The sequence below is a fragment of the Urocampus carinirostris genome, chromosome 12 (assembly GCF_059441175.1).
Source record: "Urocampus carinirostris isolate Australia breed hairy pipefish chromosome 12, RoL_Ucar_1.0, whole genome shotgun sequence".
Classification (NCBI taxonomy): Eukaryota; Metazoa; Chordata; class Actinopteri; order Syngnathiformes; family Syngnathidae; genus Urocampus; species Urocampus carinirostris.
The window spans coordinates 2,122,259-2,138,112 of NC_142360.1; the positions used below are offsets into that span (position 1 = coordinate 2,122,259).

The following is a 15,854-nucleotide window of genomic DNA, read 5'->3' on the forward strand; positions in this document are numbered from 1 at the left end:
GGCTTCTTCATTTTTTATGTTGAGGTTTTTGAGTTTTTTCTTGCCCTCATCATGTAGGTTTTAGATCAGGGGATGGTGTAATAATAGTCTGTAGTTTTCAATAATTTGTGGTCTGTGCAGCCCTTTGAGACTCCTTGTGATTATGGGCTATACTAATAATCATGACTTGACTTGCATGTCAGCAAAGACACTGGGGAGATGGCTGTGGTCATCTGCAATAATTGCATGAGTTTACATTAACATGTTGGACAGCTTTCTTATTCTTTCAATTGAAAAAATGTTTGGGGATGACGAACTTTTCCAAGATGACAATGCATCATGCCACAGAGGATATACTGGGTCACCATGGTTATGGCTACACGCTGACAGCTACGTGCTGACAGCTACATGCTAACAACTTAATGGAATGGCTACCTGTTAATGACTATGTGCAAACAGCTACGTGGCTATGTACCAACGACTACATGCTAATTAGTAGATGCTCAAAAGTAAGTGCTAGTGGCTGCATGCTAACTACTTCATGCGACTGACTACATGCTAACTAGTAGATGCTAACGAGTAGGTGCTAACAGATACGTGCTAACGACTGCCAATTAGTGCTAAAGATTAGGTGCTTACGGCTACAGGCTAACCACTACATGCTAATGGGTACCTGCTAACGACTGCATGCTAGCGGTTACATGCTAATGACTACATGCAAATAGGTACATGCTAACGACTACATGCTAACGGCCACATAATAATGACTAAATGTTAACGGCCACATGCTGACGCCCAGCTACCTGCTTACAACTACATGCTAACGGCTACATGGTAACGAATACATGTTAACGAGTGGGTTCTAACGATTAGGTGCTAATGAATAGGTGCTTACGGCAACAGGCTAACTACAACATCCTAACGGCTTCATGTTGGCAACTACATTCTACAGACTACATTTCAACGATTACATGCCAAAGCCCAACTCCAAATGTCACAAATGCCGCGGGAAATGTCTGGTTATTATTATTGTTGTAAATCAATAATGACAACTCACCTTCCTTCCTTTTTAATGTGGCAAACGTAATGTCCAGACATTGTGGACGCTCCCATGTGACTGATGACGGCGAACAGCTCATAACCTGAAAATAATTGAATGTAAATACATTGGGACCTCTCTACTTCGTGGTTCGACGTTCGCGGCTTCAGAGCTTCGCGGTCTGTAATGGTTAAAAAAAAAATAATTAAAAAAAATTTTGGCGGACGCGGCATCACACGGCGCGACGCGAGAAAAGGCGGCGGGCGTGATCGGGCTACCCCCGTAACTGGGGGGAGCCTGCTCGTCCGACGACCCCAGTAGCGCGGCGCGACGACAGGCGGCCGTCCGCGCGCAGCGGGCGAAAGGCGGCGAACGTGCGTGGGACCCCCGTAACTGTGTCGGTGTTGTGCGTATCGCGCCCGAAAGTACCCGCGCCGCGTGTTAGGGGCTCGCTCGCGGGAGCGATCGAACAGCACCTGCGGTGCGGCGCAAGTATAAACCATGTCGTGAATTTGTCTCCGATCGTCCCGGGCGGACGTAAAATCGCCCAGCTGTACGACTCTGAGCGGTGGATCACTCGGCTCGTGTGTCGATGAAGAACGCAGCTAGCTGCGAGAACTAATGTGATTTGCAGCTGCGATTGGCTGGCAACCAGTTCAGGGTTTCCCCTGCCCACTGACCGGAGATGGCTGGGATGGGCTCCAGCCCCCCCCCTACCCTAATAAGGATAAGCGGTGCAGATAATGAGATGAGATGAGATTTTTTTATTTATTTTTTTGAAGGGGCGCCGCTACTTCGCGGATTTTCACTTATCGCGGGTGGTTTTGGTCCACATTAACCGCGATAACCGAGGTCCCAGTGTACAATGACATTTAATTAAGCTACTAGAATAGAAAAAAATGTTTCAAATGCATTCAAAACGTTGATTTACCTATAATAAAACTTAAAGCTTCATTTACTTAGATTGTCACATATTTCAATATTACTCCTTTTTTTTATTTGACGCACTCTTCAAAAACATATGGTTGACAAAAAAAAGTAACGAATAAATTATAAATAACAATAATGTGTTTATTTTTAATTATCTATTTTTATTTATATAGATGCTTAACAGTTTTCATTTTGTTATTATATTTCTGTTGTATTAAATCATAAAAATAGCCAAAATAATAATTACATAACTTGATAAAGGTAACTATAAACAAATCTATCGCTGTATCATTGATTATTTTACATACCTTAATTAATTGCTTTTATTTTGTTTTTATTTTTAAACTAAAGAATTTATTAAAGCAAAAATGTATCCCCAATTGCAACATTAATTAATTTCTTAATATAATTGTGTATTTACATTGATATTAATGCTATTAATGTCTGTGCTTTTATTTATTATTTTGTTGTTTTTAATCCTATTTCTATTCTATTGAATCCTAAAAAAGCAAATATACAGTGGCTTGCGGAACTATTTGGCCCCCTTGAACTTTGTGACCTTTAGCCATATTTCAGACTTTAAACATCAAGATATAAAACTGTAATTTCTTGAGAAGAATCAACAATAAGAGGGACAAAAACATCAAGTGGAACACACTTCATTGGATATTTTAAACTTTTTTCACAAATAAAAAAACGAAAATGTATTGTTGAAATGTGGCAAAAGGTCAAAGTTCAAGGGGGCCAAAAGATTTCGCAAGCCACTGTAATATGAGATCTACAACCTCACCTTTAATAAAATGGAAATGTATACATGTATTTGGATTTATATTAATTTAAAAATAACAAATGCTAAATTAATTAATTGTTTAAAAGACCAATTACTGTGCTTCTATTACATAAATCACATAATTCATTTATTAATTAAAAATGATAAGTTAGCAAATTTATGTAGTTGGAATTATATATTTTTACATTTTATACATATATCTTTATTTTAATATTTTTTTAATGTCATTATTAGAAGTAAAACAATTTCCAATACTGGATTTAAAGTTCCAGTATTTATTCGTTATATACGAGGTTTTAGCGTATTGTAGCAAAAAAATGGTTCTGGCAAGATTTGAACCCAGATTTGAGCCAGGAAAAGTCACAAGCTGCCACCTACCTACTGTACCACCAGTAATGTATATGACATACAAGGAGGTATTGGCACAGTATCTTTAGTTGAGGTACCGGAGGTAAATGTTAATTATTTTCCACTTCCTGATCATAGGACATTTACAACAGATCAGCTGATATTACTTTTACTACTACCTTGAAATAAAGCTAATACCTAGTAGGGCTGCACGAAAAAAAAAAAAAAAACTGAATGCGATTTTTTTTCAGACCCGTATTGCAATTTCGATGCAATTTTCAGATTTAACAGTGTGTTTTTGTCAGGACCTTAGCATCGTGACATGCAAACTTACCCTGAAATGATGAGAGTATAAGATAAAATAACAACTATAGATCTACAAATAAAACAGAATTGCAGTTGAATAAATGTTTTTCATTATCATTATACAAAAGTACAACTAAATTAAGAGGGATTCTGCTTTCAGTGCCAGAAAGCGATTCAGAGAGCAACTGGCTAGCTACAGACTAGCATTGCAAGTTCTCCAGTGCCCTCCGCGATAATCAAAATTGAAGTCACAAATGTAGCCGTTAATTGTAGCTCCAGGTCATCCGTTTCATGGGTAACGGACCTGACATTGGTGACTAGCCACATTAGGCAGTGGTGGCTAAAGAGTTGTGAGCCTTCTGACAACACCTCAGTCAATTCCTTTGTGCAATCCATGGAAGCACTGCAGGTGTTTAAAATTTATTTTCAATGAGCAGCTAATGCTATGAGCAGTCGAGTTTGTTTTGCTGGCTGTTTGACTGATAGCTTACACCAGCCTATCACAGTTGCGCACACACTGCATGCAAACTTTGACTCACCTTTATGGCTAGTGCCATAAAAACGTGCCTCTGACTGGCCGGCGCTGTAAAAAACACGAACTGTGACAATTCTTGTTGTTCAAACACTGCATAACTCAAATAACAAACTGGAACTATAAATCAGGGTTTGTACGGGTCCTTGAAATCCTTGAAAATGCTTGAATTTTAATATATTTTGAAAGGTCAGGAAAATGCTTGAATTTTGGTTGAAGTGCTTGAAATTTTTGCCATTGACATGTTTCTTGGCAGTCTGACTCTATAGACCACATAATAAATGAAGAAAAATAAAATGTGGGGGCAGCACGGCGGCGCAGTGGTTAGCGTGTGTGCAGCACAGTTCTGAGGTCATGAGATCAAACCTCCTGTGTGGAGTTTGCATGTTCTCCCCGTGCTTGCCTCCCATATTCCAAAAACATGCATGTCAGGTTAATTAGCCACTCCAAATTGTCCCTAGGTGTGAATGAGCGGGTGAGTTGTCCGTCTCTGTGTGCCCTGCGACTGGCTGGCAACCAGTTCAGGGTGTCCACTGCCCGAGGATAGCTGGGATAGGCTCCAGCACCCCCGCGACCCTACTGAGGATAAGCGGTGCAGATAATGGATGGATGAAAAATAAAATGCGTGAAAGAGACCCCGACACGCCTGCACTGGTGGCTTGTCATTATTAAGACGTCATGTCAAGCGTCACCTTCCCACTAGTCTCTTCCAAGAGGACAGCTCTATTTGGAAAACCAGCTCTTTTAGCTCGGCTCACTGAGTAGACCCGGTTCTTGCGGCTCCTAAATGGCTCTTCAGATTTTTATTTTTTTTTAATTAAATTATCAATACAAATAAAACAGTATGCATCAAATTATTTAGTAATTCATATGTTTTGCAGGGGATCACTGAAAAACACATGAAGTATAAAATACAATATTCACAGATCTACAAAAAAAATTGTAAAATACAATAAAAAAAAATTCACACTACACAGATTTAAAGTTGAACAACAACACAAAATCCCTCAAAATGCAAAACAATAAAAGCAGATTACCGTATTTTCTGCACTATAAGGCGCACCGGGTTATAGGGCGCACCCCGAAAAAATAGTTTTTGGTCCTATTTTTGACATACATAAGACGCACCGGATTATAAGGCGCTACAATGGGAGCGTGGACAAAACAGTCAGATAGTTCAGTCCAACTTAACATTCCTTAACATTCCGAAAGCTTGCAAAGACGCAAATACGTGTCGAGAACACGTGCGGATGCGGTGTCCGTAAGATGTCACTCAAATGCATCGTTCCATCATTCGGAAGGTTAAAGTCTTGGGATTCAAGAAATGCTAACCATTCCTTAGTATCTATTTTCTTTTTCGCTCGCAGCTTTACTGTGCATATGACAATAAACACTTGGAATTGAGTTTAATTTAAAAATAGACACTCCATTCCATCCATTATCTGCACCGCTTATCACAGAAACATCGAGTTCAGTCTGAAACAAGATACAGGGACAATATAAAATCCGGAGTAGCTCACCGAAGTTGTTGTGTTCATAATAATGTGCAGGCAATGTCCTCTTATATCTGTGAGGGTAGTAAATCCAGGAGAATACAATATTTACAAATACAGAATAGAAACAAATGCTTTCTCTATGCCGTCAGCCACATGCTATACGCATTCATCTTTTTCGGACAATTGCAGGCTTTGTTTCGCCGTTTAAGCCAATGGCAGCCTGTAAATGATAAAAAGGATCCGCCCCTTGACCTCCGAATAACTTTAGCCAATAGTGATCGATTCAACTGATGATTGACACATCTTTTTCGGCCAATTGCAGGCTTTGTTTGCCGTTTAAGCCAATGCCAGCCTGTAAATGATAAAAAGGATCCGCCCCTTGACCTCCGAATAACTTTAGCCAATAGTGATCGATTCAAATGATGATTGACACATTCAGGGATCAGAATGGAGATTTTCATTTTCAGCTGAAATAGCCAGGGCGGAGCCCGGTGGGGGGCTCAGGGGGGCAAAGCCCCCCTGAAGTCAACAGCATTTATCTTATTTGCTATGTGAAAATTGCACTAGAATGAATTAAATCCAACAAAACAGAAACCATGTATTATATATATATACAAATTAAAAAAATAATAATATATTGACATTAAAAGCATTCGTAATATTGAACATGATCATGATGATACAAAATAATTTATTTTAATCATGTTTATAACAAATTTTAAATTTTGTTTATCCTGTTCTAAATATTGTATAAACACAAAAGATAAAATCATTTCATAAATAAATAGATTTATAAATACCTCAGATTGGGATTTTCTGTCACACAGGGGAACCAGTGGTTGACTGCTGCTAGTATTTGAAGTGGAAGGATTTGAAACGGCCAATAATGTTGAACCGGTGGTGTTACTGTTAGTTTCACTGCCGATTTTAAATGCGGATCCGAGTGCATAATTTGATCGCCGGCAAGCTATTTTTGCTTTGTGCTTGTTCATTTTAGCATGATCGATCAGTGCCACACAACCTCGCGTACCATAATTGATCAGATCGACACAGTATAGACACTTTGCTTTCCCTGGAATATCACACTTTGCGATGAACTGGCTCAAAGTTTCTGTAACTTCCTCGAACTTTGCGCCGATTTTAACGTTTACTGTGACAGTCTTCTCCAGCCATGACCACTTAAATTTATTCTTGATTCCTTTATCAATCTCGGAGACAAAAGCCTCGACTTCTTTTCTTAGTATTTTCATATTTACTTTTTCAAACACTCATTTCACCGTTTGAAAAGACCGGAAGGAGCGCCATGTTTGAGAAAGCCAATGCTCTGAACAAAAGCTCCGCTGATTGGTTATCAGCGAACCTATCGACCAATGGTCTAAATGCTAACTTGGGGTGATGAAACAGTCACGTATCATACCTCACCCCCCCAAAATATTTTCTCATCGAATTTAGACGATTTACGGGAATGACCTTTGGGGTTCAAAAACAGCGGAAATCCGCGGATCCGCGGAAAATTCTGATCCCTGCACATTGGTTAGCCAATGAAACGCCGGTAAATAAATCCCAGCATACACCGCGTACTACTTGGCGTTCGGGGGAAAATCTAGTCGGCGGCTGCAAGTTAGTTGGAAAACTTTGCAATTTTAAAATTGATCCATAAATAAGACGCACTGAATTATAAGGCGCATGGTCAGCTTTTGAAAAAATAAAGGCTTTTAGGTGCGCCTTATAGTGCAGAAAATACGGTAACTATTTACAGTTCTGTTTTAACCAACACAGATCCTCTGAAAAACATGCAAAGAATATAAGCTAAAATAAGTTAAACAAAAACAAAAATATCAGCAGTCTCTGAGATTGAAAGATTGAATGCACTCTGCTTTGGAGCAATCAATATTATTATTTTTTTTGTCTTTATATTGAACTTAATTATTACCCAACACGTATAGACCCCTTTCCGGGTTATCACATAGCCAAGCTGGGCACACATTGTCGAGGCAGAATGGCAGAATTCGTGTCAGTTTATAGCAGCCCATTGACACAAAAGATCATAGACCATAGATAGTAACAGCTCAAAATAGCACAAAGTATGTGCAAGCAGCAAGATAGCAACTTTATTTTAGTCATCAAAATCAACAAGGACAAAAAAATTTTTTTGATCGATACCACGGCTGCACCCCCAAGGGCACGACGAGGTAGATAGGTCGCCACCAGCCGGAGCCGACGTTACTGTTATTGTGGCTGGGGGGTGTACCGGGGCTGGGCCGTTCTGGCCCAGCAACAAAACCGCTGATGGCCGGACGGCAGGGTGGAAAGGGTCGGCGCCGGACAGGTGGTGGCGGGGCCCTCCTGCTCAAGGGGCGGCGTAACGACCACGGCGGGGAGCGGGGCGGAAGACGGCGGAGGCGGGAAACGTCGACCGAGACCCGACGCGCAAATCTCCGCTCATCCAGGTCCAGGGATCTTAAACCGATCCCCTTTCGGTAGACCGGGGCGACTTAGGTCATCGCCCCGCCTTTCTGTCCGGCCTTCGCCCATACCTTAGGACCGACTGACCCATGTTCAACTGCTGTTCACATGGAACCCTTCTCCACTTCGGCCTTCAAAGCTCTCGTTTGAATATTTGCTACTACCACCAAGATCTGCACCCGCGGCAGCTCCACCCGGGCTCAAGGCTTCCGTGCTCACCGCGGCGGCCTTCCTACTCGTCGCAGCGTAAGGCAGCTCTCTCTCTGCACGCGACGGCCGGGTGTGGGCTCGACACTCCAGCGCCATCCATTTTCAGGGCTAGTTGATTCTGCAGGTGAGTTGTTACACACTCCTTAGCGGATTCCGACTTCCATGGCCACCGTCCTGCTGTCTATATCAACCAACACCTTTTCTGGGGTCTGATGAGCGTCGGCATCGGGCGCCTTAACCCGGCATTTGGTTCATCCCGCAGCGCCAGTTCTGCTTGCCAAAAGTGACCCACTGGGTGCTTGCATTCTACGTCCATACCAGCGAGCCGGCCCCCTTTTAAAGTTTGAGAATAGGTTGAGTTTGTTTCGGCCCCGCGGCCTCTAGTTATAGGCTTTACCGGATAAAACTGCTTTTGCGAGCGCCAGCTATCCTGAGGGAAACTTCGGAAGGAACTAGCTACTAGATGGTTCGATTAGTCTTTGGCCCCTATACCCCGGTCGGACGATTTTTTGATTGATTTCTTCCTTTGAAGGTACTGGAAAAATTGGCCTTAAAAGTAATTGAAAAGCTTTCGAATTTGGCCACAAAAAAGTCCGACCCGATCTTGCTATTTGCAGCTGGATTTCTTCCATACAAGGTATCGGAAACATTGCCCTTGAAAGTGCTTGAAAAGTGCTTGAATCTGGCCATGAATAAGGTGTACAAACCTTTGAAAAACACGCAGTGTCTTGCGATGACACAATCGCACGACACCACATCGCGATATTGACTAGATTTCGGTTAATCGTGCAGCCCTGATACATGGTATTGGTACTCCTTCATCTCTGATATGAGATAGAACTGTTCTTGCAATTTCTACAAAAGGATAGAAAGAAAGAAAGTGTTGGACTCACGGCCAGGTCCATCTTTGATGCGTGGCCTCGAAGAATCCCTGTCCGGGGACAAAGTAACATTGCTGCACGAGTTGGCGTTTGACAGAGCGTTGTCATTTGGCTCCACGTCAGCTACGTTGGAAAGGTCCTCGCTCTCCTGCTCTGGGTGGCTGAAGATCCAGTCCAGTGCTCGCTCAAGGTTATTGTTCTTCCCGCATGAAAATACAATAGTCGTTTATTTTTTGTTTTTAAATTAGTGCAAACCAAGTTAAAGTTTTTACCCATGTTAACGCAACAAAAATACTTTACATGCTCTTAACAAGTTAATAGCACAAGGGTAAGCAATTTCACAGGTTTAACTAGAGTTATAGCAATACGTTAAAAAGGAACAACATGCCTTTAGTTCAGGGGTGAGCAAACTTGTAGTCGTGAACAATGTTTGGAATAACTTTGGGCCGTGAGGAAAAAAAAAGATTGATTTTATATTCTTATCCACTGATACAGTCTCGAATCAGACACCACAGCAATACATGAGGGGGGAAAGATAATGTATGCTTATGCAACTGTTGTCACAGCCATTTTCTAAAGACGTAACTCTTTTTGCACTTTTTATTCAGGCAAAAAAAATAAGGAACAGCGTAAAATGGAGATAAGTCTTATTAGAATAGTGGCATAGATATATTCCTTTGTCTATTAATAAATTATTTCATCAAATTGGTCTTGAAACGCTAAGAATTAAAGCAAAGAACTAAATTGTAACTCAAAATACAACAAGGTTAGCTTAGTTGTTTTTTTTTAATTAAATTTGATGTATATGTTGATAAGTATAAAAAATGAATTATTGAAATAGCAATTAAGGAAAATGTAGTCAGCTATTTTAATATTTGGGACGAGCGGAACCAAATCAGCACATTTTCATAATTACTTCTTTTTTAATATACATACAGTGTATCGTCCTTGAGACTATATTTTTAACATTTAATAGCGTAAGTCAAAACAGCTAAACGGTCTGACTCCAGTTAACTCAAAACAGCTAAAAGACTTATCATCCCATAGCAGGTTAATCGCTAGTCAGTTTAACAGCTTTACCTAGAGTTAGCTCAAGACAACTAATAGTCTTAAGCTTGGAGGCTTGAAAGGTTAATTGCTCATATCAAAGCACCTTAAATGCTTTAACTTGAGATACCTGAAAAGAGTTAAAAGGCTTAACATGCCCTTAGCATGATGATAATTAAAGTCAAAGCAGCTTGAAATCTTTAACGTAAGTTAGCCCTAAACAGCTGAAAGACTTAATGTGCCCTTAGCAAGTTAACGGCTTAAGTCGAAGCATCTTGAAAGCTTTAACTCAGGTTAATTTCCTTTGACGATGATGATGGTGGCACGCATGGACGCAGTGGCTCACACCTCAGTTAATTTTCTATTTATTACCGTTCTCTTGTCTATTTGATTTCTTTTTTGGACACATGCGTGGCCAAATATACCTATAGTCGTGAGGAATTTAGAAATTTGGGCCTGCGTTTAATTTAGACTTTTTGGGCACTTTTTATACCACCTTTGATATGCCGCAAGAAATACAAAGGGTTGTGGGATCTCTGTGGGTGGCAAACCCACTTACGAAGCCGCGGACCGCAAACAAAAGCAGGGCCGTCGCTCGGGCCATGGTGCTAAACTAAAGGAGCTACATCGGCGAAACAGCAGAGGACATGAAGATTATGAATTGTGCCTAATTCCACCAATATATCTTCATCGATCTTGCCTCTCAACCGACGCCTGAGACTCGACACGCCCGAACGGCAACATCTTGTGGCGATTTCTACAAAGATTACAGCTAAGTTAAAGGATTCAGCAAAGCTAAAATTTGGTCTTCTAAATATTAGATCGCTTGGTCCTAAAGTTCTACTTGTTGAAGATCTTATTCGTGATCACAAACTTAACCTGATTGGTCTGTGTGAAACTTGGTTGAGCCTGGATTAGTTTTTCCCATTAAATGAGGCTTGTCCTCAAGACTACATGAGCTGTCATGTAGCACGCTCTTTGAAGAAGGGTGGCGGTGTTGCGCTTATATCTGAAAAAAATACTCAAACTTACGCCCCAAACCTCTAATAATTATAAGGTGTTGTTTTAATGTAAATTTTTGTAGTAACTATCGCGCACCAGGACCATACTCAGTTCTGAACTGTTGTCTGACCTAGTAACCTATGCAGACAAAATAATAATTATTGGGCACTTTAACATTCATATGAACTCCCCACTCAGTTCACTTACTGTTGCGTTTCGGTCTCTAATCGATACATTTGGTTTCAATCAACTGATTGATTTGCCGACTCATAAAGATGGAAACACACTAGAATTGGTTCTGAATCGAAGAGTTTCTACCTCAAATGTGACCGTGTTACTGTGTAATACCGTTAATTCTGATCATTATTTAATTACATTTGAGGTGCTGGCTAAATGTTGTATTAAAGAAACTAAAGGATTTAGCTGCCCCAATATTTGTACTCGAACAGTTTCTGAGCTCTCTGATCTTCTTTCAGAAGTAGTTGTGTCGTTTCTTTATATAAAGGCTCCATTGACTCACTCATGAATTAGTTTAATGCTGCCTGGCTAGTGTCCTGGATTCCGTTGCGCCCCTGCAGCTTAAATCACGACCTGAAAGACGCACACCTTGGTTTACTGATGAAACTAGATCGCTTACACAAGACTGTAGGAAATCAGAAAGAAAATGGCGCGCTACCAAGCTTGAGGTTATCCGTCAAACCTGGTGTGATAGCTTGTTAAAGTATAAAGCAGCCCTTGCCTCTGCAAAATCAGCCTATTTTTCGAAAGTGATTGCAGCACAAAACAATAAACCCCAAATCCTTTTCGACACTGCAGCATCGCTAACAAGGCAACAGATTATTCTAGATAGTTTTATCCATTCAGCCCATGACTTTATGGTATCTTTTAATATGAAGATTCAACATATACGGGAAGAGATTTCTAAAGACAATGTAAATACGCCACATATTAAAGGTCTGAAAATTATAAATGCACGACATGGTGGCTGTCCAGGAATTTTTTCCCGATTTAGTGATCTGTCACTTGATAATCTTAAGCAGGTGGTGAATACGGCCAAACCGACTATTTGCCTGTTTGACCAGCTTCCGGGTTTACTGATTAAAGGTCTTCTTGGGGTCTTTGGACCTTCAGTTCTAAATATTATAAACATACCACTCTCCTCAGGTGTAGTTCCAGCGGCTTTAGTGCTGCCTTTGACACTGTGGACTATAATGTTTTACTAGAACGGTTGGAAAAATGAATTGGTCTCTCAGATACCGTTCTCTTATGGTTCAGATCCGACCTCTCAGATAGGACGCACTGTGTTAAATATGTTGAAATGACATCTGAGCCCTTTAGTGTTAACTGTGGTGTTCTGCAGGGTTCAGTACTTGGCCCCCTTCTTTTCAACATTTACATGATTCCATTAGGTTATATTATTCGCAAGTATAATATCAGTTTCCATTGCTACGCAGATGAAACTCAACTCTATCTTCCGATGGAGGAATGAGCCACACCAAACTGTGGAAATTTGGAGGCCTGCCTCACTGAGATAAAAGAATTGATGCCACTCAACTTCTTGCGCCTTAACCCTAAAAAGACCGAAATGTTAGATATTGGTCCATCTAAATGCCGTAACTTGTTATCAAACACTGCTCTAAACATTGACGAATGTAATATCACCCAGAGTGACACGATCAAAAATGTAGGTGTCATATTTGACCCCAATCTGTCCTTTCAAACACACGTTGAGAATATTACTAGAACAGCTTTTTTCTATCTTCGCAACATTGCCAAAATTCGTCCTATGCTGTCTCAGTCGGATGCAGGGATTATAATTCATGTGTTTGTCACCTCCCGTCTCGATTACTGTAATGCACTACTCTCCGGTCTCCCAAAGTCCAAAATCAAGAGCCTTCAGCTGGTACAAAATGCTGCAGAAAGACCTTTAACTCAGACAAGAAAGTTCGATCACATTACACCGATTTTGGCTAACCTGCATTGGCTCCCTTTTATTTTAAGATAATTTTAAGGTTCTGTAGGTAGTATACAAATCATGCATGGACTTGCTCCCTCATATCTTTCTGATTAAATTTCCCCCTATGTTCCGGTCTGGAGCCTTCACTCTGAAAATGCTGTTCCACTAGTGATTCCAAGAGCCAATAAGAGATCCGTCCTCCATTCGGGCCCCGGTGCTGTGGAATGCTCTTCCCCCCTGAGATTTGATCTGCAACTTCAGTGGAAATGTTTAAATCCAAGCTTAAAACACACTTCTATTCTAGGGCATGGACAATATATGTGTATTATTTATTATTGCAACATCCATAGCAGCCTGGTCATCCAGGAAGGGGTATTACCTCATGTGCGGTCCCCTTCAAAGTTTCTTCATTCTCCTCATGTTGAGGTTTTTGAGTTTTTCCTTGCCCTCATGTAGGTTTTAGATCAGGGGATGGTGTAATAATTGTCTGCAATAATCTGTGGTCCGTGCAGCCCTTTGAGACTCTTTGTGATTAAGGGCTATAAAAATAAACATGACTTGACTTGACTTGACTTAATTCAAAACTGATACAAAGCCTTAACTTGCCCTTGGAAGGTTAACGACTAAATGCAATGCAGTTTTAAAGCCTTAAATAAAGTTAACTTAAAACTACAGCTAAAATTTGAGATACCCATAACAAGTTAATAGCTTGAGTTGAAGCAGCTTGAAAGCTTTAATTCCAGTTAACTCAAAGCAAATTAAATACCTAAATGCTATACAAATAAAAATGACTTGACTTGACTTAAATGGCCTTAACAGGCAAATAGTAAACATCAAGTTGAAGTGGCTTTAATGTTTTAACTTGAGTTAACTCAAACCCGCTATAAAGCTTTAACTTGCCCATAGCAGGTAAATGGCTAATGTCGAAGCAGCTTGAAAGCTTTAACTACAGTTAACAAAATGGTTACAACACCTCAACTTGCACTTAACAGGTTAAGTTAAAACATTAACTCAGACTGACCGTGGCTTTGAGCGCCCGGACGGCATGGGTGCGAGGGAAGCCCATTGACGTGAGAATAGCCACACTCTCCTCTGGGGGAGAGTTGTCCAGCGGGGTGGCCCCCATGGGGGCGTCTGCACTGCCTGGGGGGTCCGGGCCCAACATGGAGGGCAGCAGAAGAGGCTCCGCAAAGTCTGGGGGGAATAAGAAGTGAAAGATTAATTAAAAAAAAAAAAAAGAATTAAAAAAACAACTTAATTGTACAAGTTCAAATGAGTTTTGTTCAATTCTGCCACTAGGTGTCATTTGCACATTACGATGTATATTGGTGACAAGAAATACAAAATACGTTCAGGGTTTGTATGGGTGCTTGAAACCCTTGAAAATGCTTGAATTTTAATGTCGTTTTCAAGGTCAGGAAAATACTAGAATTCTGGTTGAAGTGCTTGAAAATGCTTTAAAATATTTCCATTTCTGTGTTTCCTGGCAGTCTGAATAATTTTTAAAATTGTGTAAAAATGTCGATGGTAGCTCCAGTCCTCATTATAGAGTTGTTATGTGAAGCGCTACAGCCTCCTACTGTCGCATCCAAGAGGACAGGTTTATCAGACTAGTCATGCAAATTCCTCTTTTTTCGAGAAGCGGGTCTTACGGCTCAGCTCACTGAGAGGAGCCAGCTCTTTTGGCTCCCAAACAGCTCCTCAGGTTGTGTTTTTTTGGTGGTATATTATCAATAATAATAGAATACTATGTACCAAATTTTTTATTAGTCATTTTATATATTTTGCAGGGGATCCCTGCAAAACACATGAAATATAGATTATAATATTCACAGATCTACAAAAAAAAAAGTAAAATATAAAACAATTTGATTTTTACACACAAGTTCAACAACAAATCCATGAAAAGGCAAACTGGGGCGGCAGTAGCTCAGGAGGTAGAGCGATCGTTTTAGGATTAAGGGATCCCAGTTCGAATCCCGGCTTGTCCGTGTTACATGTCGAAGTGTCCTTGGGTAAGACATTGAACCCCCAATTACCCCCAATAAGCAGGTTAGCGCCTTACATGGCTGCACAGATCACGGCCGCTATTGGGAAATGTGAAGCACAATGTAAAGCGCTTTGGGAAGTCATTGACTTGAAAAGCGCTATATAAATGCAGATCATTTCATTTCATTTCATTTCACTGATAATTTATATAAAAAAAAAATATTTTAACGGTAGCTCATTATTATTATCATTTTTACCGTTGACTAATTAGCTCGTCCTGAGATCAAGAGGTAGCAGGTTCGATTCCCGGCTCCATGTTGTATGCATGGCTGACTCCCTATTGGTGTGTGAGTGCGTGTGAATGGGTAAGTGTGAAGCACATTGTAAAGCGCTTTGGGAGGTCTTCATTGACTTGAAAAGCGCTATATAAATGCAGACCATTTACCATATAATTAAAACCATTGACTCTTCAGTGCTATGAATAAATGATAAAATGCAAAAAAAAATAAAAAATACTTACAATTCTACTTTAATCAATTCAGACACAGATCTTCTGAAAAAGACTGAAAAAAATGAATTCAAATAAGTACAACAAAAGGAAAAGATCAGCAGTCTCTAAGATTGAAAAAAACGGAACACTGCGCAGCTGGCGCGAAGGCTCAGTGGGAACACCTATAGAGTCCTTTTCTGTGTTTGTAAACAAGTGTCACATATCGAAGGTGCACGTGCTTTGTTGAAACAGAATGGCAGAATTTTTGTTGGCTTATGGCAGCCCATTGACACAAAAAAAATCATACATGCTAGGAACAGCAGAAAATAGCACAAAGTATGAGCAAGGAGCAAGAAATCGACTCAATTTAGTCATCAAAGCAACCAAAAAAA

The 15,854-nt window shown here is 40.4% G+C and overlaps 2 protein-coding genes and 1 pseudogene across 12 annotated transcripts in view; 2 read left to right on the plus strand and 1 right to left on the minus strand.

Annotated features, from left to right (window-relative positions):
- Positions 1-15,854, plus strand: part of pex5la (peroxisomal biogenesis factor 5-like a) — a 238,467-nt gene that overhangs the window by 211,034 nt on the left and 11,579 nt on the right. The window lies entirely within an intron of this gene.
- usp13 (ubiquitin specific peptidase 13) overlaps positions 1-15,854 on the minus strand; it is a 156,632-nt gene that overhangs the window by 48,678 nt on the left and 92,100 nt on the right. For 7 of the 11 annotated variants that reach the window (XM_088349641.1, XM_088349632.1, XM_088349633.1 and 4 more), the window contains 2 exons: positions 14,005-14,177; positions 8,990-9,176 (listed from right to left, as the gene is read on the minus strand). In XM_088349641.1, the coding sequence (XP_088205767.1) occupies positions 8,990-9,176; positions 14,005-14,177 (360 nt within the window). Of the gene's footprint in view, positions 1-1,036; positions 1,200-8,989; positions 9,177-12,880; positions 13,523-14,004; positions 14,178-15,854 lie in introns of those variants that run through there. The other 4 variants (XR_015852218.1, XM_088349634.1, XM_088349635.1 and 1 more) reach the window with 3 other exon arrangements.
- LOC148354638 (5.8S ribosomal RNA) lies at positions 1,576-1,749 on the plus strand (annotated as a pseudogene).